This window comes from Lonchura striata, chromosome 1 (assembly GCF_046129695.1).
Source record: "Lonchura striata isolate bLonStr1 chromosome 1, bLonStr1.mat, whole genome shotgun sequence".
NCBI lineage: Eukaryota > Metazoa > Chordata > Aves > Passeriformes > Estrildidae > Lonchura > Lonchura striata.
The window spans coordinates 11,994,775-12,022,161 of NC_134603.1; the positions used below are offsets into that span (position 1 = coordinate 11,994,775).

The 27,387-nt window shown below is 42.5% G+C and overlaps 1 protein-coding gene across 17 annotated transcripts in view; it reads left to right on the forward strand.

The window, feature by feature from the left end:
• The first annotated feature begins 1,017 nt into the window (after positions 1 to 1,017).
• Positions 1,018 to 27,387, forward strand: part of MTSS1 (MTSS I-BAR domain containing 1) — a 126,798-nt gene continuing 100,428 nt past the window's right edge. For 2 of the 17 annotated variants that reach the window (XM_031504086.2, XM_031504087.2), the window contains exons 1-3: positions 1,449 to 1,688; positions 17,739 to 17,800; positions 20,537 to 20,610. In XM_031504086.2, coding sequence (XP_031359946.1) covers positions 1,617 to 1,688; positions 17,739 to 17,800; positions 20,537 to 20,610 — 208 coding nt within the window. In that variant the 5' untranslated portion in view covers positions 1,449 to 1,616. Of the gene's footprint in view, positions 1,408 to 1,448; positions 1,689 to 17,738; positions 17,801 to 20,536; positions 20,611 to 27,387 lie in introns of those variants that run through there. The other 15 variants (XM_031504085.2, XM_031504082.2, XM_031504092.2 and 12 more) reach the window with 13 other exon arrangements.

Genomic DNA, 27,387 nt, shown 5'->3' on the forward strand with positions numbered 1-27,387 from the left:
GGTTTTTATAGGCTCTCAAAGGGGCAGGATTGGTGCGTTTTTGATCCGGTGGATGATTGGTCCTCCTTTTGGGCCCTGATTGATCCATAGGGTGGTGCATTCCTAACCAATCACTCTGGAAACTCGAGGCACCATTGGCTTGTTGGTTCTCCCAGTCACAGGTGGAGCTGGTGACATCCCTCCTCCACCCACCCCATCCTCCCTCCCTGGATTGACAGCTACACACACATAACTAACACCACATATAACTTTGTAACTTATTATATTAATTATAACAATTCACTACAGTACAACAATTCATTACACTAACAATTCAATTAAAACAATTAACTATTATTAACCCTGCCTACTAAAACGAATTTATTTATAACAGGGCAGCGTTGCATTTACACCAAGGGAGGGTCCCGGACCCTCGGTGTGTTTGGTGTGAGCGGCCATGTGCCGGTGTCACACACGTGCAGGGTGTGAGCCACCGCCCATCTGCATGCAGAAACACGGGATTTTGACCACAACGTTTTGTAAAATTTGGCAGAGTTAACGTGCAAACTGAATTACTTTACACCCCACGATTTATACAACCCCCTCTCACACTCTTGCCTATTGTCTGGCATCTGTGGGAGAGGATGAACGAGCAGCCTCACAGCTGCTGCCGGCCGCACTCCGCGGGCTGCAGCTTTGCGAGGCCTCTCAGCTCTCTATCGGGGGGTGCAGGCAGGCGCTTGTCACCAGAAACAGCGGAACTTCGGCCATTTCGGCGAATGTCACCAGAATAAAACAGTTTATTCGCCGAATGCTAAACATGCAAGTCAGATTCCGCCCTGAAGAAAAGGGAACGGGATCGGGTCTAGCGGAGTCCTCGGGGCCGGCCCGTCGGCAGCGGGGCGCGAACCCGCGACCCCCGGCCCGCCGGCCGCGCGGGGCCAATGGGCGGCCGCGCTGGTGACGCGGCAGGGCGGGCGGGGCGCCGGGCGCGGGGCCGGGCGGGGGCGGGCGCTGCCGCCGCGGGAGCGGCACGGGCGGGCGGAGCGGGCTGTTCCCGGGGCGGGCAGGCAGCTGCTCGGGTGCGCTGGTCCGCTGGGGTTGCCAGAGCTCCTCTCCAGGCTGCTCCACGAGGACGCGCTTGACGCTCGATCCCTTTTTATAGACACTGATATTCTCCCCCCTTGTTTTTTCGGGGTGCGCTGCGCCCAGCGCCGCGGGCGCCCGCTGCCCTGAGCGCTGCCGTGCCGGGAGGCGCGGGGGGCCGGGGCCGCGATGCGCAGAGATGGGGCCTGTGGCTGCTCCCGCAGGGGCTCGTAGTGCCCGCTCGGCGCTGAGTGCCCGGGTGCCGGGGAGGTGCGTGTAGGAGAGGCGCCAGTAGCGCTGGATTTTATCCCGTTGTAGAGGTGCAGGCAGAAAGGGATTCAGGTGTGTTGGGGTGTAGTTTTTTTTTCTCGTTGCGTACATCAGCTTGTTTGCCCCTTCCCTCCCCCCCTCTTTTTTTTTTCTTTTTTTTTTTTTTTTTTTTTTTTTGGGTGAGGTGGGTGCCCGGGGTGTCTGATTTTCCTCCAGCTGAGCAGTGCAGTTGCAGCGGTAGCGTTGAAATCCTGCTCCTCCTGTGAGCTCGAGCCAGGAAAATGGAGGCTGTGATAGAGAAGGAATGTAGTGCGCTCGGAGGGCTCTTCCAGACCATCATAAGCGACATGAAGGTAAGAGGCTGAAGGGTGTGGGGAAGCACAAGGGAGGGGAAGCGTCTTCCCACCTGGCCCGGCGAAACTTCGCCCCGGGCGGTGCAGCCGCATCGGGGGCTGGTGGCGGCGCGACCTCCCCGCGGCGCAGGGCGGACGCTGCCCCGCGGCTGGGCCGGCGTCCCCGCCGGCGGGACCAGCCTGGCAGAGCGGCTCCCTGCCTTCACACCCAGGGTTTGGGGCTTGCGAGTTGGTTGTAGGATACCACCGCTCCCTCCCTCCTCCTTCTTTCCCTCTTTTCTCTATTTGTCCTGCTCAAACGTGCAAGCTGTTAACCTTGCACCAGGGTCAGGAATTCGCCTCTTTATTTTACAAATATTTTTATCCTCCTTTTTTCTCCCCCGGTGTGGGCTGTCAGATCGGTAGCAGCATGAATGCAGCGGGGCGGGAGCGTGGTGCGGAGGAGCCGGGCACGGAGCGTGTCAGCCGTGGGGTGGGGCTCGGAAGGGCAGTGTGAGCATTTCGGTGCCAAGCTGATGGGCGCGATGGAAAAAAAAATCTTTGCCTGGAGATGCTCAAAAGTTGATGTGTGCCTGAATGAAAATTGCAGCTCAGTCCGTTGTGTGGTATTATTTTTACGCTGTATATGCTCGTGGAGGTGGCATTTCCTTTTTTCTGTGAATGGATGCAAAGGTTTCAAAGGCAGGGGTCTCTCCACCAGCCACCAGAAATCTGACTGTGCTGATCCCGTCTCTGCCAAAGGGTCCCTTTGAGAGAGGCGCTCCCACTCTATCCTTGGCAGCCAAGGGCACTTCTGCAGGGTTTTCTTTGGGTGAGCCGGTGCCTCCCACCCTTCTCTCGTGGAAGTAAATAGCGTAAAAGCGTTGCTGTGTTCTGCCCGTCATGTCTCCCCCAAAGCCCAGGGCTGGAGGCGCCCAGCCTCCGGCACACGGCCGTACTGCAGAATACTGCAGTGTTCCCCTGGACAAGGGCAGCTTGTCTTCCTGCCAGGGCTGCCTGGGAAGGATGCAGTTGTCGGGAGATGTTGAGGGACGTGTCAGATAATGGGGACTGCCGTAATTTAAAGGCGGCAACCGTGCACGCTGTGCCTTTCTCAGCCAGGGCATGGGATTTCTCTGGGTGTTTTAATTCAGGTAGGGCTGGTGAGCCGCGAGGGCTGCGGAGAAGGAGCTGCCGGGTAGTATTGGAGGACAGGGTCTGCTCTAAGAGGGAGCCTGGCAGAGGTGAATGGCTTCTAGTGTATTTTTTTGGGAGGGTGGAGAAGCTTTTGGCACTAGAAGTTATTTTTTGGCAAGTGTTCATATGCACTTTCCTCTCAACGTATCTTAGGAGACATTTAATTAAAAGCGTGGCTTGTCAAGAGCAGGTAGGTTGCAAAGAGGAGGGGGGAGTCTGTGTATATCTGTCAAGATAATGCTGCAGACCTGGCAGTGGTGGTCCTCAAGCTCTCAAACCTCGGATTTTTAATAATTACTGCACTCTAAAATAAAAGAACCCCCCCAAAAAAGCAGGAAACGATCACAAATCCTGGAATAATTTAGTGGTCAGTGCAGGGAACAGGCAAGAGATGTTCTGTTCCAGATGAAATGTGGTTTTGGGTTTCATCACAGAGGGACACTGAGTATGTTTATTCTTACCTTCTTTTCATAAGTGATGCATTTGGTTTTTCTTGCTCTTAAGCCAGTGGGCCTCTGTGTGGATTAATTTTTTTTCTTCTACATGGGAATGCTGTTCATCAGAAAACATGTTGACATGAGCATATGGAGATGGGCACAGGTGTGAATATTTTTTTCTTAATGCTTGGTAGTAGTGGAACCTGTTTTGTGAAGTGGCAATTACTGAAGGGGGAGGTTTGGAAGGAATCACTGCAGATCTTTAGCAGCATGGTGGTTGTTATGGTTAAAAATAATCTGCTCATTATTTAGCATGAGTAGAACAAAGAATTTTTACCTGTAGTTAGATTTGATGCAGCTGATGCTGTACTACTGAGATGCACTAGGATTCTTTGTGAATTGTGCACAAAGGAGCACAACAATTTCTAAGGAAAAGTATCTATTTTTTGATAGTTAACCAGAACCTTTCAACAAATCATACCTTTAGTAGTAAAGTGAAAATTAGCATTTTAAGTGCTGTTTCGCGTAGTCAGATCTGTGTGGGCAGGCTTCTGGCAGGATCTTGGAGATGTTGCGTAGGGGTCTGCCCACGCATACCCAAGTGCTCTATCCGTGCCTGTTTCTCATCGCAGGCTGTGATCAAGGCCCCACATGCCCTGCAGTGCTGAGGGATTTGATGCAGCATCTGCCTTTTTTTAACCAAATGGTTCACGGGTTCTTTTATCGTATGTATTGCTCTACCTTAAACTTTGTTATAAAGATGGTAGGGTTAATCAACAGCTTCAATTACTCTGAAGTCTTGCCAGGGGATGCAGATGGGTGCTGCAGCTGAGGTGATGAAGATACAGTACATGCAGACTGATTTTTTTCTTTGTTCACAGTAACACAAAACTGGCTCAGGTGTACCTGTTAATTTTGAGCTTTGCCTGGTTTTGACAAGGTTACAGGAACTGGAATTACAATTCTGATCAATGTGATTGTGTCCATTTGTCTCCATATACTGTGTTAGATTTGAAACTTCATATGGGCAATATGTGTCAGTGTGACTAACATATCACATTTTTTGACAGCAAGATTGTGTCTTGCTGGCTGAGGTCTCTTGAATGGCATTTAATGTTTTCTCCATAAACCCCAAATTTCTCTCCACCCTCTATCAAAAATATTTTTGTGTCTAATACTCAACAATATCTGCTCCAAAACAACTCAGCATAAAGCTGAGTGATTTGGAGAAATTATGTTACTGAGTAAATATAAGAACAGTTAATAAACATCCCATTTGTTCTGCACATTATTGTATGTCACAGAATATTCTGAGTTGGAAAGGACTCACAAGGATCATTGAATCCAGCTCTTAGCACTGCAGAGGACACCCCAAAAACCCTACCATGTGCCTGAGTGCTTTGTCCAAATGCTTCTTAAAATATGTCAGGTTTGATGCTGTGACCACTTCCATGGGGAGCCTTTTCCAGTACCCAAACACTCCCTGGGTGGAGAAACTTTTCATGATATCCATTCTAAACCTCCCCTAACACAGCTTTGTGCTGTTCCCTTGGGTCCTGGCACTGGTTACCAGAGAGAAGAGATGCCCCTCCACTTCCCCTTGTGAGGAAGCTGTAGACTGCAGTGAAGTCGCCTCTCAGTCTCCTACAGGCTAAACAGAAAATCTGGAACTTCAATCCCCTGACAAAGGAAGTCCATTTTTTCCATGCCAAACTAGGGTCAGATTTGTTGAGTAATATGGTGGTGTACATGATGACAGGGTTGTTTGTGTAAAGTCCACAGTGGGAACTGTACTTGACCGTTGTGCTCTAGAATTGGATTTCTGTGCTTTGAGATTTCAGGACCTGATTAAAGAATCATAAAGGTGGGAGTGTGTGTGCCCATCCCATCCTTATTTTGATCCATTGTCACAGCCCTGATGTTTCCTATGATACATCACTGAGCATGTGGCACTTAGGATTTGTTACACCCTTATGCAAGATCTTTTTCAAAGCAAAGTTTATAAAAACAGAAATAAAATGTGCGTGTCCCCTCAGAGGAGTAGTCCTGTGTGCTATGTGCAGACACTGCGACTTGTTTTTGAATGCAGCGAATTTTCTGTAGCTCCCTGTGGGAAGGGAGTATTTGATCTGAATAGCTTGTAACTTGTTTCTTGCAATTGAGAAATGAGATGCTGCAATGTGCTGTTAATTTCAATATCTCTTTTAGTGCAAAGCAAATAATTTCAGTTAATTTTTGGGAGGGCCTGTTGCAGATGGATTTCAAAAGAACTTCTCATGCTGAGCAGAGTTTTTTATGTTTTTTTTTCCTTCTGAGTTGATTTTATATTCCTTTTAATCACATTGTTCTCTGTTATCCTGAAGAAAAAAAACAGCACCTCTGAAAAAATGGAAATTGGTTGTGTTTGTAGTTCATTACTTGCTTGATGGTGTTTCTTTGGCTTTTAGCATTCTCTTTATTTGTCTTGCCTCTTCTGCCAGCATGTGTTTTGACAGAGCAGGGGCTTTCTGTGTATGTACAGCACCTGACACCTGTGGTGTGGGCTTGGGAGGAAGATGAGTAATAAGCAGTTGGATGAACACAGGTTGTCTGTGACTTCATTTGTATCAGAGGATTTACTAAATTTTTATGGGTCAGATGTGTGCTACCAGTTAGTCTCATTCATCTCCCTGCATGTGAGGGATGTGCAGGTATTATCCTGAAACAGTATTCCCAACAGATGTGTGAGTTTTTGAAAAAATTCAGAAACTTTTATTATGTGTGTATGTGCCTTATTTATATGTGTTTAGCTGACAGTGCAATAAAATAATCTTCTTGCTTCTGGCAGTAACCTCTACTATAATACACTAGAGGAGTTGCTGGGACTCCTGGCCTAGGCAGTGGTGGACCTTTTCTTTCAGCCATGCAGAACTCTCGGTTAAAAGAGGAGAGAGAGACATGAACAAATGGGCATAAGAGACATTTGTGGTTTTGCATCCTCTTATCTGCTGTTTGAAAGTGACCCGTGAGAGGCAGTGTTTTAACTTGCTTTTAGAGAAGTTGGGACCAGGGGTGGCCACATCAAGGATTGAGAGTTGTTTGTTAAGTAGCCCTCATTGCTTGCAAGGGATGGCTTATGCAAATAATATAAACTGAGGAAAAATATTTGATGGAACAACTAGAACAGCTGAGACAGTTACTATAGCAAGTGCAGCTACAAGTCTTCAGCATGTATGTTAATCCAAGGAACAGCACACATGTACCAGAAAACCTGGGCAAATTTATTTTACTGTGGCATGTTGTAGTGCAACAGCTTTTCCCCAGCTGTGCTTTATTTGAAGCTTGAGATCTCTGTGGAGATTAGGAGTGTTCAGTTGGATGATTTTAAGGGTTAGTTTCAATCCAGCTGTTAAGGATGATAACTACTGTAAGGAAAAACAAATATGTCATGTACTGGGACCAGCACTGTTAATGAGACACGTCTTTGTTGAGGAGATTGACAGTGGGATTGAATGTTCTCTCAGCAGGTTTGATGATGTCACCCAGCTGGGTGGTGCAGTCACCATGTTGGAGAGGGGCAATGCCATCCAGAGGGACTTTGACAGATTTGAGAGGCAGGACTGTGTGATCCAGGGAGACCTTATTGCACCTTGAGTACCTCAACAGGTCTGCAGGAGAATTGGAGGAGGACATTTCACAAGGGCATGTAGTGACATGATGAGGGAGAATGGCTTCAATAAAGAGGGCAGGGTTAGATGAGATACAGGTAAGAAATTTTTTTTACTGTTTGTTGAGAACAGATTTTCCAGAGAAGTTGTGGTTGCCCCTCCCTGGATCAGTAGAAGGGAAGGTTGGATGGAGCCCTGAGTAACTTGGTCTAGTGAATGATGTCCCTGCTCATGGCAGGGGGGTTAGAGCAGATGATCTGTAAGGCCCCTTCCAACACAAAGCATTCTGTGATTTTCTGTGCAACAGACAGGTAGGTCCAGGCCTGGAGAGGAGGCACACCTGCCATATTGCACTGGCCTGTCCATTACATAACAGTATTTAAGATAGCTAACTATCTATTTCATATCTAGCAAATGGGTGTTTCTTCCCCTTCACAGCAAGTGTGAAATTAGTTAATTTAGAGCTTTTCTTCCCATTTATTTTGTTCCTCAAAGGTTTTACCATCAAGGCATTTGGAGCATAGCTGGCTGCTCTGGTTTCTTATCCCTCTGCCTCCCAACAACCTGCTTGCTCAGGCAGTTGGTTTGTGTACACTGAAATTCTTGCCTTTTCAAACAGCTGCGGTATCTTTCTGTAAACATCTTGGAGGGGGGAGGGATTGACATGCAGCAAAGGCTGAAAGATGGTGCAGGAAGAGAGCTTCTGCATGCCTGCCTAGACACTGAGGTTCAAGCAACAGGCCATAACTGGGAACATACTTAGTCACAAGTAGTTTATTTTTTAGGGACACATGCTTTCTTGATCCAAATACTCTTCTGTGAGTGTTAACAATTTATACAACTGCTGAACATTTACTACAGAAGTGTGTATTGGGCTGGCTTATCCTGTGACATACCCAGAACAAATTTTTGATATCTCTTAAGAGTAGTCCTTTTGGACCTGGCAGGATGCCAAGAGCTGCACAGTGAGGTTCTAAATGTGGAAGGAGTTGTGCAGTGCTGCATGAAATACAATTGACTGAACAAATGTTGGAGAACAAGAAGTCTGTGTAATTACGAGCTTAGTGCTGGTTAATACCTAACAGGGGGTGATATTCAGTGGAGGTTGCTGCTTCCTTCCCGAGTTTTGAGTGTGCATGAACTGAACCCAAATCTTTGTGATACAATACCTGAGAAGCTAATTTTCTTTAAGTACAGAAGTTGCAAGAGTTGATGTAGTATACTTGTGAATCTGTAAATAGCATCTTCTGTAGCACAGCAGTCTATGTGTTTTCAACTTCTGAAGAACATTTTTAAGGTTCATGGTCTACCGAAAGACAGTGGTCTTGAAGATAAGCAGGAGCAAAATAGGAGCTATATCTAAAAAAGCTTTTTGGTCTACTTCAGAGTGTGCAAAGATGAGTACAGAGAAGTTTGAGTTAGTACAATAAGGGGCTACTCTTCAGAATAAAGTAGTCTCTTTAGGCTACATATATAAAAATGCATTTTCCTTTTCAAGGGTGCATTTTCAATTTGAAAATTATGTCTGCCTTGATACTGTAAGGTGCCAAGCACTGCTTTGTTTGCTGGGATCTGTGCTGACCTTTCAGGACATTGATTGACTTCTTCCTGCTGGGCTGAGATAGCTTGAATGCCAAGATGTTTGGAACTATTGGAGACAAAATGTCTGGTAGCTTTGTGGCTAAGACCATAACAGCTTTCATCTTCAAAGTGCTCTCTGTGTGACTTGGCTCCAAAGAATGGCTCCCATTTTACAGAAAGGCAAGCTATGGCTGCAGGTTTAGTGACTTGTACTCCCTCCCCCCAGGACAAGAAGAAATTGGGTGCATCTACAACATGGAGTTAATGAGGGAATGTTGTTTAAGCTCCCAGTACAATAGGTTTTGATCTTCACATACACGCTACTTTGTTTTTACTGATTGAGACGTGTTGCGATAACCCGGTGTTGGCAGGCAGAAGAGATGACATCTAAAAATGACTGATAAATTCTCAACAGAAGTGTCCTGAACGCCTCTCCTGTAACTGAAACTACAGGACCTCTCTCAGTTTTTAGTGGAGAAGCCTGATTGGAACATCTTAACCATAAGCTGGTTGATCATGAGGCATTTGTGTATTTTGGGATTTTGTGTGAGCTCTGTACTTTTCACTCTTCTGGTCAACAGCCATAAGTGATATGTAGTTGATTTGAATTCCAGGATACTAGCTGGAGTACAATCATCCTTTAAGAAACCATTCTTGCAGGAATGAGCTTGTGTTGGTGTGTAAAATGCTGCTGATGAATGTATAAGTAGAGACACTTGGTTCATGGTATAGAAAGGTTCACATTTGTTCTCATTTTTTCTTCCACATAAAGTGCCACCATGCTTCTCACCCGAGCATGAGATGTATATTCTTTTTTTTTTTTGCCGCAAGAGTCACATGTGTGCTTTGTAATGTCACTGAAGCCTCCTGTATAGAGGCATAATTTAGATTTTTTTGTTAATAAAGCTGTGTTTGGGCTGTCTCCTAACAATACCATCCATGATTAAACCACATGTATGCTCATTGTCCATGAGCAAACCAAGGGTCTAATTTGGAGCTTGAAAGGGATTATTTATCTTCTCATTAGTAAAATGGAAAGAAAGTAGCCTGCAAGAAGCATACTTGCACTTCACCGTCTGTCATTAGGCAAAGGTCAGTAAGCATTAAAAATTTGGGTACCTGGCTGCTGCCTTTCTCCCATTTGATACTTTTCTGGTCAAATCAAATGTCTGCTAGTAGTTTGAGTCCTGGAGACTGTTATGACTGCTTGTGGGATGGAGATTGTGTTTGGTGGATGGTCAGAAATTAGGGTTTCTGCTTGCTTGGAAAGAAGTGGTGAGACCCCAGTGACGTTACCAAAACAGGGCTATTGGCTTGAGGCTGTCCTATGTAGTTATTAACTTGACTGACTGCCTCCTGATATTTTAATTATCTTTGTTTTGATCCAGCTGAAATATTGTGGGTTTAGAAAATAGCTGTTGAGTATGTACAGTGGCCACTTAATGATTGAGTGGATGAAAGGCGGTATTGATGAGTCTCTGAGGAGAAATCTGCTATTCAGGCTTGCAAACTTGTTCAGACTTGCAGTGAAGAATGTGGAACTAAATGCTTCCTCTGGAAGACTACTTAATGTCCAGCTTTTTTAATGTGGCATGGGATAAAAGGTCTCTAGATGCTGTGGCTAGTTGTTTCCCACCACCCCCCATGTCTTTTGAATAACTTCCTATGTTTAGAGAAGGAGAGGCTGTATGTTTATGCATGATGTATTTTCTCACAGTATGAGTATAACTTTTGTTTGCTAATTACCCAATCTTGGATTTAAACCATGAAGTGGCTGCTTTGGAGCTGAGTTTCTTCATCTTCTAAACCATGAAACTGAGCTGTGCACAGCATAGATTTGATGTGGTCCCTATTGACATAGAAGGAGGCTGATGAGTTGGATTTGTAAGCCAGGATTAGTTTTCACAGGTCCTTGCTGTACTACATGTTGGAGTCACAACCATAGAGCAACTGGTGTCTTCCACTGGGGATTTTTAAGCATGGGCTAGCACACTACAGGCATTATTATAATACAAATTAAAGACTCCAGGGCTCTGACAACAGACTAGTACCAGACTTAGTTTCCCTCCCCCTTTAAATGGTTAGTGAGATCTAATAAAAATGTTCGTTCTTGCAAAGTAGTGCTGCATTTCAGTGCTGCTGTAAGGTAATTGGGCATTCCGTAGAGTTCTTCAGTTGATTTGAGCATGTAGAAAAAATGGGTATCTGTGGTGGTGTTGTTTGGGTTTTTTACCCCAGTGGTGTGAATACCTTTTCTGGACTTTCTTGACCAGATATTAGTATTGATTTTTTTCATGTTATTATCTGTTTTCTTTACTGTTCTAATGTACTATTTAAATGAAAAATGAAACGGTTTTGATAATACTAAACATGTGGTTCTGTGATACATAGAAGAAATACCCAGTTGACAGGTTTTTTTAGTAGTGTATGAAATGTCTTCAGTAGTGTTTTGTTGCATAATTTTCAATATTCTGATAATGTATGTCCTTGAGAAGCAAAGCTTGGCATGCCTGTTTATACTATGCATGCTGAGGGAAACTAGTTTCTAATCCTGTCATTCCCTAAACAAGAGGCAGAAATAATGGAAGTAAATGCATGGATACAAGACTGGGATTTTAATTACCCCGCTTTCTTTCCTGAAAGGTAGTTACTCTTAAATGACATCTTACTCTGATCTTTGATGTGCTTTTCCTTTCACCTGCATGCACTATACTCTCTCAAAACCTGAGTCTGTACCTGTCTGCTCCTCCATTCAGTAATGTGTGTTCAGCTCTTGCTGGGAAATCCCATGAAGTTCAAGTTTTCTGCTGTTGATGCCTTTTCACTCCTGGCCCAGCACAAGTTAAGAGTCCCTTTTGCAGATGGAGCTAAGCTCAAACTTCCCCTATGCACAGCAATACCTTTAACTTAGAAAGACAGATAGGACTTTGAATTCAGCAGGTCCCTTTCCTTGTCTTGTGGGAATTTTTCTGTGAGACCTCTATGCAAATGTGTTACTCTTCCTGAAAGAGTTCTAGTGAAAGGAAGCTCCCTGACCTTTCAGAGTAGCCATTTATGTGGTCTTATAGTTGAATGGGTTGTGCAGTCTCAAACTTCTCTGCTGAAGCCAAACTGATTTTTTCTTATCGTGCACCACTGGAAAAGAGATGATGGACAGCATCAGGCTACAGGATGCTCCTGAAATCAGTACTGGAACTTGGCTGAGTTCTCATTCTGAACATAAGAAATAGGGAGTAGATAGATTGGACACAAATTGACTTATTTTACAGTGAAGGTGGTGAGACAGTTAAGAAGGTCGCCCAGAAAAGTGGATTCTCCATCACTGGAAGTGTTCATGCTCAGTTTGGGTGGGGCTGAGAATAACCTGATTTAGTAAGATATTCCTCCTCATGGCAGGGAGCTTGGTCATTAAATGTTGCTTCTAACATAAGATGTTCTGTGATTTTGTGTATTTGAAAACCAAAGGAGTAATGGAATAGATTTTGTGTACACCTCTGTGTCATTATAAAGAATGAAGTTCTCTTGCCAGCAAAATTCCTGTTTCAGTGTGTTGAAAGATTTGAGACTTTAGATGCAGCTTAGAAACATTCATGAGACAGGCTCTTGATGCTTTTCAGAGTAGAAAGAGGCAAAGCCAAGCAGAGTTTTTTTGGATGGAGTAGAGCAATTATGAACTTCAGGCAAGATGATGCTGATTCTGTTCTCACCTTTATGTTACAAGACCTTTTGTGACTTAAGGGTGTAGGCAGTCCTGTCCATGAGTCGTGGACTTGTTTAAATGAGTGGATTGTACAAAGGAGGATGTGTTAGTGTTTGGTAGCACTTTGTAACTCTTGCAGTTATGGCTGGCCAAGTGCTCTTTCACCCAATTGACTATTGATTCTTCCAGAAAAGAGGACAAACTTCCAGTGCCAAATGTTAGATGAGAAGAGAAACTGCCTGTAAACTGTTGTGTCTTCCACTGTGTCGAGACACACACTGTGGCTGGAACTTGCTTTTTTTTTTTTCCCCTGCTTCTTCTTTTTCTTTCAGACTCTTACTGTTTTCCTGTACTCTTCCCTTCCACTCTTTCCTGGTTTTGTTTGTTAAATAACTCTGGAAAAGTGGTAGCCTCTATGTGCAAACCATACTTGCTGATTGCCATTTGTTATATGTGACATCTGTGACCTTGTGTGGTGTTTTGCACAATAAAGTCTCTTTGCTACTTGGAGGTAGTGTAGTGAATGCCACAGAAATGAGACATTCATAATAATCCATGTGATTCTGTTATCTGGTAAAAATATAAAAATAAATCTTTTGTTTCCAACATAATTTACTTTGGAGGGGTAGGAGGACACATGCACAAGCCAAGTTACAATTTTTGTTCCAAAACCAGATCTATGGCATTTGGATGTGTTACTAGGGTGTGGAGCTCTGTGACACTGTTGTGGGTTTGGAGACTCAACTTTTTAGCTTATCATAGCTGAACAACAACACTTGAGGTAGAGAAGTTCGAGCTCCTGTAGCCTGTATTTGTTTTCTTTTCAATTTCATTGAAGTCTTGCAATTAGTCATTGTTAGTACTTTCCTGGAAGGCATACAGCTCTTGGTTTGATAACCTCCGAGATAAAACCAAGGCATTGCTCTCGCCTGATTCCTCTCTCTGTTACCTCTCTAGCTGAAACAGCCAAAATTAGATTCTGGATTTGCTTTACTGAAGAGCATCTCCCTGCCCTGAAGTTGGAGGATTCCAGACTCTTACTGCTGCCTTTGTACTTGATGTCCCAAAAAGAGCTGGTAATAGCACTCCAAAGCCTTTCTGATAAATGAAAGCACTTAAAACAACGCTGTCAAGGGTTTTTTGAAGATGGAACGAGTCTTGTCTCTGGGAATTGGGGTGCATGAAAATAAATAAATAAAGTAAGCATCTTTTTGCTTAATGGGAAGACTCATAACTTTATGAAAAAAAAGAGTGAGAGAACAGAGAGTGAGAGAACATTTTAAAACTGTCAGGGCTGCTGATATTTAAGTTATAATCTTAGATAGAACAATCTGGGTTCCTATTCTTGCCATTAGATGTCATCAATAACAGTTTCAGTGAATATCCTTTGCTGTCCTAATTTTTTTGAGCAATCATTGAATTTCTTGTGTGTGTCTCTACTCACTCTTGGTGTGGGATCACTGGCCTGAAAGGAAGGGGAAAACTATCTTCCATAAATCTTTTGTAGACTTGTGTTTATGTAGGGGGGTTGTGCTGGTTCACCAAAACAAAAACATTTCCACACAAGACTTAAATTCTTTTTCCAAAGCTGCATAATTTCGTGCTCTTGCCTGGTGTGGTGGGCTGACCTTGGCTAGCTGCTTTTTATCTCTTCTTACTCAGTGGGAGGGGGGAGAAAATAGTAAGAAAAAGTTCAGTGATTGAGACAGAGACACGAAATCACTTACTAGTGATTGTCATGGGCAAACCAGACCCGAATGGAGAAGATGAAATTTACTGCCATTTAACATAGATGTGAATGGTGAGGAAGGTGGACAAAAATGGAGACCTCTGCCCATGTCGGTGTGTCTGGGTGTCGGTGGGGTTTCACCGAGTGATGCTGGCTCACCCTTTCCCCGCGGCAGTCCCGGGCTGTGGCCGTGGGGACTCCGCCAGCTCTGGGTGTTTGTGGGACGCGCTGCCGGCCCTGAGGGAAGTTGTTCATGTCCCTAATTGCGGACCGGCTGCTGTTGACACCTTCGGCCCCGAGGCAGAAAGGTGTTTTCCCTGTTTTCCCTGCCGGTGTTTGGCACAGATTAGCTGGAGCTGGGCTGTGGGATCAGGTGACTAATCACCTATAAGCGCACTAATTAAGCGATGGGGCAGGATAATGGCATTCTGCAGCTTACTGGTGACATGCTGGGCGGGCAGCTGAGCTCCCTCAGGAGCTCAGGAGCCTTGATGCCATGGAGCGTCATACGGCAGTGGGAAACACCGTGGAGGACAGGTCAAATTTCTTCCTTCGATGGCTAAGAAATTATTCGGCACAAAGTTATTTTGGGGGAAATAGTCCTTGGATTAATCCTTGAACAAATTTAAAGAAAATTATTTAAACAAAGCCTTGCTGTAATTGATCCCTGGATTAATCCACGGGGAGCTAAATGGGAATTTGTGACCCAGGATCCTGCCGTGGCTCTTCCCTAAGTGTGGCTGCACCTGGGGGAGGCCTCCTGCTTTCACAGATAACACCAGGCCTGAGTAACCCTGACATTTAAAATGTGAAAAATTGGTTTCTTTATCAGCCAGCTGAAATTGAAGTTCCAGGGGGAGCAGGGGAAGCTCTGGGAGAGGCAGCATTAAAAATACTGTGTTACTATTCTTCAGAAGAGGCTTTATGTCGCAAAAGCATGTCTTGGATGAAGACATCAAATTCCATCTGCTGTTTCTTTGTGTTTAAATTGAGACAATAATGCATGTTGAATCAAGCATGTGTGTTTTTCATCACTGTTTACATTTCTCTTGACGCTGCTTTGACAGCAGCAGGAGCAGTTGCTGGAGGTGAGACCCAGCAGGGCTGCTGTGCGCCAGTGGCACAGGAGGAGTTGCTGCCCAGGGCACTGGTGCTCTGTGGATTTACAGCACCGGTTTGATTCCTGCCATCTCCTTGGTTTGTCCCCACAGGTATCACTTACATGGCGTCCTTGCTTCCTAGGTGCTGGAGTTGGAATAGACCCCTGGTTATTTGGTCTTGTGAAGTGGTGGTAGGTGTTGAGCACTTTTGCTGTAGGTAGGAATGAAGGGGGTGTCAGCAGGGATGCGGTGGTGGAAATGTTCTTTGGAAAAGCTGAAAGGAATGATGCAATTCAGTGTGTGACTTCATGATCTGAGGGAGAGATGTGCTTGTGGATGTGGCTTCAGCAGGGAGAAGTGAGAACAAATTATTCTGAAACCCAGATGAAATACATGCCTCTTTTTCAGCTGAGTGTGAGATCAAGATTTCGCAAGGTGAGCAAATAATATAGGACTTTATATGACTAATGTAAAACTGCTGGAAGGTTTTCTTTAAAAGTGCAAAAACAAGCAAAAAAAGAACTCCAACAAAATCCACCAGCAAAAATATTAATTCAGTGACATTAAAACCCCCCAAAAGCTCAAGTTTTCTACTGTCTGAAATGAGAACAGATGCTCTCTGCCACTATATAGGGAGCCCAGGTAAACAAACTGCATTGATTTCAACCAAACAAATACAGCAAACAATTAAATAAAGTGAGCTCTTACTTGAGCGGGCTTGGTTTGAGGAAAGCAGCATTGTTATCGACAGGAACTAAACAGTTGTGGAAATGTTTGACTTTTCCATTTTTGCTTTTCAGACTGACCACAAAATAAATAAAAAAGGGGGTTTCTTCTTGAGCTGTGTTTTGATAGGAGTGCCTTAAGCTTGCCTGGGAAGCGGCTAAACGCAGGGCTGGTGTCAAATCTCCTGCGTGCCATCATGTGTGTTTAGCTGGGTAATATACCAGAGATGGAAACATAATCAGGCTCCTTTGGTATCCTCTGCTTGCCGGCTTGCATTTTGCTGAGAATCCCGCAAAGCCTTGGGCTGTGCTGGTGATTGTCAGGGCTTTCAGGGCTCCTGGCATACACATGCATAATGCATGCAGGGCGTGAAGGTGACAATGAGAGACGGGGTTCAGAGTAGGGATTGCAGTAAGACTAATAGGTTTAAGGAAATAGTATTTTTTGCCTCTTTTAAATAATTGGGTTTCTTTAATTTTTAAAATGTCTGACAATTTTTTGCTTAGCACAAAGCACTTTATATTCTAGGTCTTGCCACCGAGATAACGGCTATTTTTTCTCTTCTGCATTTGCTACTGGTTCTGTCATGTGTAGGGTATAACAAGGTTTTATGAGCATCAGCTTTGCATTGTTTGGGCTATTTTCCCTTTTTTTTTTTTTTCTTTTTAGCAAAAGCCCTACAAGCCTTGCTGAAGAAGAGAGACTAGAGTACCAGCAGGCTTCCAAGCAGGTGTCTGGGAGCTGCCTTGCCAGGGTGTACTGAGGAACTGGAATTTGTCTGACAGCTTTTGGGGAAGAGCCTGTCTTTGCCCTGAAAACTAAACACTGTCTCTCATGGCAATGCGGGCTGTGGATTTTGGTCTAACCTACTTACAAAAATCAGACCAGTTTATAAGGGTGGACTGAGTTTACTAGAAGGAACTGTGCTTGCTTGAAACCTCTTCCAGTCAGAGCTGGGGTAATGTTAGCCTTGAGGATCTGCCTTACCTGGGTTTTATTGTGTTGTTGCTCTGGTAACAGCAAGTCTTATACCTTTATTAAAGGAAGCAGGGATATTTTATTTTACTCTCTAGACTCCAATCAAAGAGAAATTTTGAGGTTTCTTTCTACCACATTTTTTATCTTAGCAGAAAATTTGTACTTGCTCTGCAGAGAGAAATTTTGGAGCAGAGAGCAATTTTTTGTTTTAACTTCGCAAATAAATATCAGGATGTGCAAGAATACTTTGTGTTCATATTCTAAGTATAATTTTGGGTTTTAATCCAGTATTAAAAAATGGGGAAATTCTACAGGAAACTTGAAGTCAGGAAGAATTAAGCCTTCTTAAGCACTTTGTATGCGCTCAGTGCCATGCTGTTTTATCAGCTTCAATTCAGAAATTGTCTCCAAGGCTTTTGACTGTATTTGAAACAGGTCTTGTAGTGACAAGGTGGCTGTTGGGAGAGCTGGTTGTCTTGAGCTATCACTGTGCTTTTCTCTGTGCAATTACAGAGTTATATTGGGGCAGTGTTTGAGGTGGTGTCTTGGTCAAGTCACACTTTTATTGTACAGGCTCTGAACCTGGAAAAACCACAGATGGATCAGTTGGTAAAGAAGAACAACTCGGATGCTGCCTTTGGTTTTAGGAGCTTCTGTGTACATGCTGTCGCAATATATACTACCCTGCCCTGAATGGGCTTGGTTTTTGCTGTATCCATCCAAAGGGGAGGGCATTTATTTTTGCTGCTTCAGTTCAAATCCCTTTTGCCCAATGTTTCTATTCAGAAAAACTGTAAAGCCTCATCACAGAACTAGTATTTCATCTGGATTCAGAAGCAGTCAATTTTGGTGTTCATGGATTAGGATTTACTACAGTTTTAGTTATTGTTTTATATCTAGTTTAATTTGATCTATAGTATTAAAATTAGAATGCTCCAATCAAATGTTCATTGTTGTATTTTATTTTTTCTTGCAGGGAAGTTATCCAGTGTGGGAAGATTTTATAAATAAAGCTGGGAAACTGCAATCTCAGCTTCGGTGAGTTTTATGTTACACAGTCAAGATCCCCTACAGTTCCTTGGATGTGCAAACATTAAGATTAAATGCAGCTTTTGCAATGTTAATTTTCTAAGCACGTTCTAGTAAAATCGTGCATATTTCTTAGTCAACACCTGCATGTAATTTTTTAAATACTACTACTGGTGTCTTAATATATTTAGGAAAATTCACAATATGCCACCAGCTATACATAAAAAATATAAAATTAGCTAAATTTAATTGATATTGATGAATAACTTGAAAGAGTTTATTGTTGTTTAATGAGCACACATTTGGAGCTAGGTCTATGATGCCCTTTTTACTAGTGTACAATACAAAGGGTTTATGTTGGAAGAGGGCTCAAAGTGTTAAAAAGTCTTTGGTAGCCTTAACAGCATTTTCCTCTGACTTAAAAATGAAGGGAATTGCTTTCCTGGATTGCTTTGTATTAGTGATTATTAAAACTTAAGATTTTTGGGATATACTTTGAAAATGGTATACTGGATTTTTTAGTATATGGCAGAAGTATCACACTCGGACCAATTATACCTATAGAATTCATTCATTTGTAAAATTTGTTTCTGCTGATACAAATACAACCTCCATTTTCTCACAACTCTCCCTAAACCAGAGTCTCCTCTCTGCTCTACAAAGCGCCAGTTTTTTTCCCCAGCAGCTGTAGTGGTAACAGGTTATTGGCAGTCTGGTTTGTGGTTCTGTGTTCCATTATGAACTATTCCCAAAGAAGCTGGAGGTTTGCTTCATTTGCCCTTAACAGCTGGATTATGCTGTTCTACTACACCGTGCTTAACATGCCAAACTTGCATGTGGCTTTTTTCCTTTTCCAGCAATCATGTCACAGTGAGTATGGAAGTTGTAGAGGAAGTAGAGAAAGAAGAGAAATGGAGAACTTTCCCAGCATTTTGTACTCTTCAAACACAGGCCTTCTGGGATGGCATGAGGCATAGTTTTGTTTATTTCCCAGTCCTGTGGTAATTGCATTCTGTTGCTGCAGTGCTACAGGAACATGCAAGCAGGCAGCTTGAAAGCCTGTGTTTGAGGATTTGCTGTTTGTTTCTAGCAAATGTGAGCCTTTTGCTGCTGTTTCATTTCTGTGTGCTCTGATAAAGGACAGCAGATGTCATTTGAGCGGGAGCCAGGTCTTTCTGGATCTTGTTACTGGGGAAGTGGAACTTTGTTATTAGTGATGTAATTAATAATTAACCACATAGTACATGAATAACAGTGTGACCCACAAGTTTGGAAGATGAGCAGCACAAACAGTGTTAAGGAAAATTTCAGCAAAGATATTCTGGTTCCAGGGCCTAATATTGCTAGCTAGCTGTCAGGGGGATTTGTCAGGTGGGGGATTTGCCCTCCCTTTAATCTCCTGGGCATGTGGAGAGTCCTTATGCATTTGCTTGGTCCTCTCACGCCTGGGGTGTTTTTTCTGTGTGTGTTCAAATCTTTTGTGCTTGTCAGTAGGCCATTTACTACACTGCCAGTTATGTCCTCTGTACCTTGAGCATATTTGGAGTGAGACTTGCATAAAATCTGACCTAATTAAGCAGTCCTGTGGTCTTTCTGGCCAAGGATCAGCTTCCCTGCAGGTCTACTGGGTTTTTTGAGGCTATGAAGGAGCACTTGAAACAAAGTGAATGTGATAGTCCCTGTTCTGGATTTTGCTTGAAAAGGCTGACTGACACCATCAGGAGAGAAAATCAGAGTTTGTTAGAAAAGATGTGCAGGAACAGAGCCATGAGGTAACTGTGGAGAGGGCACAATTGTAGAGCCCTGGCCTACTTTGTCTTTAATTGGGTCAACCAGACTATAAACCTTCAGAAATTGGGACTGACCTGAGGTGTTCAGGGCTCTGGGGTGTGCTTATTTAGAACAAACGTGTCTGGAAAACTGTAACTCACGTTTGCTGTCCACTTGAAGAGATATATGGTCTGTGGGTGCTTACCAAACATGGAGGGAGATTGGGCTAGTGAGGTTGACACTTGGGATTGTGAAGTCTGAGGTTGCTGGTGTACCTCTCAGGAAAGATCCTGCTTGGAGGAGCACTAGATCAGAATGGGCTTTTTATTTTGGGGCTTTGTGTGTTGATGGTTTTTGTGGGTTTGAGTTGCTTTGGGTTTTTTTTCTTGAGGTTGAGGGTTTTTTTTCCTTTTTTTCCCACCTTTCCATTTATCCAAGAACTCCAGGCTAGTCTGATTTCAGAAAAATTTTCTGTTTCAAGGGATGCTCATGCTCCCCACATGAAAAATGTGGGAAATTGTTTGGCTAGGATCCTAGATAAAAGGAAGTTTCTGCATGTTTGTTCTTAAAATATGCATGTTCTCTGAAAATAGCAGTGGCTATAATTTGTTCACTAATGGGTGAAGTATAATGTGTGTTAGATTTGTTTTTCATGTTTGACTGCTTAATATTAGTTCATCAGAGGAAATCAGCTAGAAGGAGGGTGGCTGTGCTCTTTTGAAACAGCACCTGTCCTGTGCAATTCTCAGCATGGAATTAGCGTGGCTGCCTCCAAGTCCATAGTGCTAACACAAAGCAAGGAAGGGATTAAGAAATGAAGGAGGGAAAAGGCTAAGTTCAGATATAAAAGAGAATACTTTTTGTGGCCTCTGCAAGTTCACAGTGTTATTCTTTATAAGCCTAAATGTTTTTGGCAGTAATTAAATAGGCATCAATGAGACACTGCTAATGTTTTGTTATCTGTATGCATTTCAGGACTACAGTAGTAGCAGCTGCTGCCTTTTTGGATGCCTTTCAGAAAGTGGCTGACATGGCTACTAATACACGTGGTAAGCAGATGTGTCAATATTGAGTTTAACAGAATGCTGTGTGGTTTATGCCATTTGTCGTAATAAAAAGAAGTCTTGTTACATTGACAAGCAGATCTGTGAGACATCTGTTAGGTGGACTTGCACTTTGAAAAAGTGGCACGTGAAAAAGGAAGTTGTCTTTACTGAAAAAAAAATGCTGGAAACCTGTAATTTAAATGTGTCATCAATCATGTGAACACTTCTTAATTACCATTTGAATTATACGTTGATGAATAATATTTTAGAAAGCAAGATTTACAGAAATCTGTATTCACTGATGCCTCTGTACCTTGTGTAAATGAAAAAGGCTTGATACTCAGCTGGAATTAATAACTGTAGGGCTGCTGGAGACAGAGTAGATACTGGCTGATGCTGTGTAATGCCAGCAATGATGACAGCAACGACCTGTACTTACATCTTTGAGCAAAGACTTTGCTTGTGCTTCCCCCTTAAGTCTGACGTTCTTGGTCAAACAGAATTTTCCTGTCTGTGGGCTTCTCTGGGTAGCAGTCTCAGCTTATTGGTGAGTATATAGAGCCAAAATAGTGCAGCTGGCATTCTTTCCAGACTGCTGGATTGGAAGGAGACAAAAGGCTGCTTCTCTCTGATTGCTGGCTGCCCAATGACCAAGGCATTATGTGCAGATGTCCCTGCAGTGGGCATTCCCCATGGTCACTGTCCTTGGACTGCTGCTGAGGAGTAAATCTGGAGTGCAAATAAATCACTACTGAGAGAGCAGCTCTTGGTCACTTCTAGCCCTAAAGATTTTGTTGCATTTTTTAAAGTCCTAATTTTCTGTTGGCATTTGACTTGGAGAGTAAGAAAGTAATGAGTAACCCTTGACACAAAGGGTGTTCAAGCTCAGTCAAACTTCCCTTACCTCTGGCTAACAGAAGGAGTAGCAGCTGCTGGAGTGAATTCCAAGTCACAGAATGACAAGAGGGAAGAATACTTCTTTTTCCTGTCTAAAGCTAATATTTACATTTTGATAAGAAGTTCCTCATTATATGCATACCAACAATAAATTATAGGTAATCTACTCACATAAAATAATAAACATGACAGAAAGAGGAATAAACTAAGGATGAGACCCCAGGGAAGAACTTAACTTGGATTTCTAACATGTCCTTCCTTCAAGCATATTCTCTTCTCTTTCTTCTGCCTCCCTCAAGGGGAAACAAAGTAAACTATGAAAATCCTTGAGACTTGTCTTCTAGCTATGCTGGCAGGCTTGTAGGACTTGCATTGAGATACCAGAATGACTGAAACTTTTCCCACTCTCAAACAAAAATGGCTTGTGTGGGTTTTTTGAAGGGTATTTTACACTTTCTGCTGTGTCGTGTCTTGTCTCTTATCTCTTCGAACACATCCTTTACAAAAGGAGCTCTGTGAATCCAGGCATACCAAATTAGTATAGCCCCTCTGTTCTGTCTTCTGACTGAAAGGATAGAAGAGAGTTTTGGTTTTATTTTTAGAAAGTGATGTTCTGGGTAATGGATCAAAACTCCAAGTTAGCTGGTGGTTCTGATCTGCCACCCAACCCAACTTCCATTTGTGCCCATTCAAGTTTATCTCTGAGGTTGCACTTTGGTCCTTTAACAAATACTGATCATTCTGCCTTGCTATGTACAGGGATAAACACCTGTCCCCAGGGAAGATGATGGCAAAAATCCAGTTGTGACGGAAATTCTATTCCAAAACTGAAACAGAGCAGACTTTATATTCTTTTTTCTTTGATGTGGGAATTTTAACTGTCTCTCAGTTTTCCCTTTGAGTGGTTACCTAAAGTGAAAAATTCTTTCCTAAATTTTGCCTGTTACTTACCCAGTTTATAGAATTATGTATCCGACTGTGTAATCAAACATCTGGCTGTGTTCCACATGGTTTAGTGGGTTAACAGATAAACCAAAGTTTACAGTTAACAGATTAACCAAAGTCAGACAAAGTCATGTTCAGTTGCTGGGGATATATGAGACTTGAGTAGCACTCCCCATGACAAAGGCAGGGAGGTTGGTGTATTTTATATCATGAGGCTGGTTTATCATTGCATGAGCCAAATGCTTCTTCTGGGAGCTAACTGTATATGGAAATGCTGAAGCAGGTGCCTCTCTGGAGGGACAGTGTTAGTTCCTTGTAGGATGACTGAAGTGTTGTGAAGCTGGTGCTGCCTTTAATTTGTAATTGCTCGTAGTTCTACAGAAAGTGGCCTGTTATTTTAAGACTCACTGATCTGGCTGATGAAAGTGTTTTATCAGTCAACAGAACAACTCTGGCTACTCTTTAATCTGCGTGCAGCAGCATTAACTTTGAAAGAAGAAGAGGTGTTTGGATATACATGCAAGGAGGAACAATCTCAGTCACCAAGCGTTCAAGAATGAGAGCCTGTTGCCATCGTTCCAGTCCGTGTTCCAACTGGTAGCCTCACATTGTGTGCCATTACTGCTGTTCACAAGCACTGACTTTGCTCTTCTGGTGCATTGTTCTCTCTGTGACATTTAGTTCCTTCTAATCCTGCAATGGTAGTGATGTTAATTTTCACATTTCCATCTGGAGCTCAGATAGAAGGCACAATTGGAGCTCTGCCTGTGGTAAAACCTAGGATTGGATGAGTCAGATAACCTGTAGTTTGCTGTATTTTTTTCCCTTTGTAGCTTCTAAAGTAGGAGAAGCCCTCAATGTGAAGTACCTGATGTTTTGTGGTGACTCAGTACACAAATTAATTCCCAACCAGCTCATTTCAGCTTTTGCTTTCTCCTTTGCTGTCTTTCCATTTAGATGTACATCAACCCAAAGTTGACTCTTTTTTCCTCAGTTTAGTTCCCTCAGTTCGATGCCTTAATTTTAGAATGACAAGGGAAAACACAGGGAAATCAGTTCTGATGCATGTGTAACCAAAATGTTAGATTTCTGTGGGTCTGGTCATCTAAGAATCATAATTTGAATGGGGGAGATTAAGTTATGCTGCTAATTTAAAGTAATGCTAGCTGTATAGCAGTGTATGCTGTTTTTGCTGGTATCAGAGATTTTTGAAAAAATTTCTTCAGATGTTTTGAGTTTTTGAGCTCTGACAAAATAGAGACATCTATGTAGCAGTTTTTGTTATTCAAGCTGCATCTGTTTGGCATACTGCCCAGAAGAACTTGGTAGTATGCGGTGGAATCTGTATTATCTCTCACTGTGATTATTAAAGAGAAAGCTTACAAAATATTAAATGAATGAAGTACTTCAGAGTACCTTTAAATCCTTAATATTCCTTAAATAGTGTAATAATAACTCTTGAATACCTTAAAAGTGATGTTTCCTTTTGGGGAGATGTGTGCTCATGACTTTTAGTTCAGGCTTTTCTTACATGCTTTATTTCTATCAATATTTGAGATTCTGAATGTTTTTGCCTCCACCAGTTTTAACTGAAGCATGGAAGAAATTTAAAGCTAATTTAATTTTATATCCATGTACCTTATTTGTGCAATAAAAAGATATTCCGCTATGAAGGCAAGAACTGTGCATCCTAAATACGGTATGTTTATATGTGATATATGTTTAGTTTGCTTTCAACAGTATGTAAAAGGGCATGTTTAAATTGCTTTACTTTTTGTATGCTAGTCTACTTCTGCCTCTGCTGCATTTGAATATCTTTTGTAGATAAGTATAGAACTCGGGAACTTGGAAAAAGTAGGTGTGAAAATTAACTATCCTTCTTGTGTTATGAGGGAGATTAATGTGAAGATATGCACACTTCTTCTGTATCCACTTAATACACCATCAGCAGCTTCCATGGATAAAACCCTGCCCCAATCTTGCCTACCTGCATCTTCACAGGTGTAAATTAAAATTTATGGAAAGATAATCTAAAAGCTTTGATTTACCTAAGCTTAAAATTGATCTTCAAAGTGAGGTTGTTAATGAGGCAGCTGATACTCAAGTCTTGTGGTTTTTTATTTTTCATTCATATTGAAGGGTTTTGCATATGCATAGGTGTGCTTGATATTAGCAGATTAGTTAAATCACTTCAAGAGGGTGTCAGTATATCACACAGCTTTCTCTGGCCAGTTGGGTTCCATGGATTGTAATGCTGTTTGAAGTTCCCTTTTGGCAAGTGCTACTAGAGGTATGTTTTCCCTGCCTTTGGTAATTTTGACATCTAGTATGTTTTCCATATCTTTCATTTTACATGTCTGAGAGGATTTTAAGGCAATGCAGAGTTGCAGAAACTCCACTTGAATAGGAGACCCTTTCTTCTGGATTGATGGTTTTGAGATCTGGGAGGATACTGTGGGTTGTCAGCCAGCTGCCAAGGGGCACTGAGTAGATTTGGAAGCAAAACTCAGTCTGTGTGTTCTGGTTTGAAAGCAAAACCAGTGAGGGAGTCCAAGTCAGAAATACAATTTATTAGAAAAAAGTAAAAGAAACAAAACACATGCAATAATAGAAAAGAAAAATCACTGACAGAGTCAGAATACAACCTGACACTCTTTTGGTCAGGGTTGTTGGTAGCAGTCCAAATTGGAGTGGCTGCAAGTCCTCCTGGAGTGGTAGATGCAGTTTGGTTGGAGCAGTGATCTTGTACAAGGGTGTAGTCTTCCTCTGAACGTCCAGAGGAAAACCCCAGCTGTTCCTCTTGGGAACCAGTGGAAAGGCTGCCTCTGATGTCCCCAAAATTTAGATTAAATCCAGTTAGGAATGCTTAGCTCCTCCCTCTGGGTGGAGCATCTCACAATGGGATGTTATAGTTCTTATCAGTCATGCAGTGACATTCACTGGCCCATTATCTGCAGATGTCTCCCCTGAGAGAGGATTGGTTGTGAAAGAGATAAGGAAAACGACTCACTTAACAGAAGACAACTGCCATACAGATGGGAAATGGAATACATCTTGCTTCTCAGTCTGGGACACTGTGTATGCATGGCATGCAGCAGCAGCAGTGACCAAAATCAGCACAGTAATTTTAATGTTACTCTTTTGAGGGGCTGGATATATTAGTGTGGAAGAATTTCCTCATTAAATTTCAACAGCACACAAAAATGTTAATATGGTTAAACACTTTTATTTACAAATTTAAATTTGATTAATATTTGTGAGTGTCTACATCAGGTAGCTCTTCTGTGGCAATACTCAGTAACTGCTATTCATGCTTAATGAGGCTGCTTAAAATAGTACTTCTGCTGTAGATTGCTGTTCCTGGACAGAGTCTGCATCCATGTTGTTCCAGGTAGTGTGTAAGTACCCCTTCAGACTGTCTGGGTGATCCTTTTTATTTTGTCCAGGATCTCTATGTATGTGTTAAAGTAGTTTTCCAAGGTGCCAAACTGCACAAAGCGTTGCAGGGCTGGAATTATCTGTGGTCTCCCAAGTAAGTGTGTTTAGGCCTCCTGAAACCAGGATCTCGCTCACTGCAAATATGGCCGAGTGTGACCCAAGGTATGGTAGGGTCTTGGTGCTACAGCAAAATGTAATTGGACAATACTGAAAGGTGTTTTTTATTGATTTATTTATTTTGATGGAGGGAAAAAAAGAAGATGGAACAGAAGTGAAGCCTGGGGAGGAGAGACACATCACAATCTACAGCAGTTCACAATCTACAGCAGTAGACATACAGCTGTATAATATTTTTGAAATAGACTACTTTGCTCCTGGCTATGAACTGGGGAGATGTGATAGGGATCTGTACCTAATTTCAGAGTGAAAACAAAGCTGGTCACAAGAGGAAAGGCATTCTCGTTGTCCAGTTCCTTTGTTTGACTCCTCTTTAATTTCAGATGTCCTTACTGAAATAGCAAAACCTTTGTTTGAGCTTCCTGTCAGTTAAGACTTTGTCATAAGTACTTACTCCTCCTGTGGAGTCTTTGAAGAAAAATGACACAGTCCAGACTCCTTCTTTGTGGATTTTCATATATAAAATAGGAAGAAAAGTATTTAAATGAACCATTCAGTCTTCCATTACGTTTTCATGAAGATGATGCAAAATGCAGGACCAAAGTCAGAATCACTGGCAGATAATTTTGAAGCTGGATGCATATTACATATCTGTTGCGTTTGGAGAAGTGGGACTTGGATATTCTGGTTACAACAGCTAAAATTACAAATCACAAAGGCCATGTTGTGTTATTCACTGTTTCTGTGTTCCCATCTCTCTAGACCAGTAGCAAATGTCAGCACTTGTCAACAAGTGTGTTGCCCGGAGAATTCCACTTCTGATGTGAGCCTGTTTGGCTGGAGCAGCTAAAATGGGGTGAACATCTAAAATGCTCAAACACAAGAGAAGTAGTTGGGTTGTTAATGCTGAGATTTTTTTAGGGGCTTGAAAGGGCTGCACTGCAGGTAGAACATGGCCATTGACTTTTCTTTGGATGAATGCAGGCATTGCAGCATAAAAAATATTATTTATTTATGCCATATTTTTTTCCTTGAGGTCAAGACTAAATCTAGCTCAGGGTCATTGATAATGTTTGTGATGATTTTTCTCTACCTAAGGAGTAATATTCAGGGCAATAGACAAAAAGAATTGCTATAATAACTTATATAGCCAGGTGTCCCTTTGTACAGTGCAGAGTGACTCAGGAGTGGAGTTTGCATTTGCCTTACAACCCAGTATTTTTTGAGCTTGCTGAGTTCCTTACTAAGAGACTGAAATGTTGTTAGGAAAGGGAGTAAAGCCACCAGGTGATTGTGTGTGCTAAATAGAAAATTTGAATGCAAGACCAGCTTCTAGAGGGGAAAAAAGAAAGGGTGAGAGAGGAAGAAGCAAGCAAACTCCTT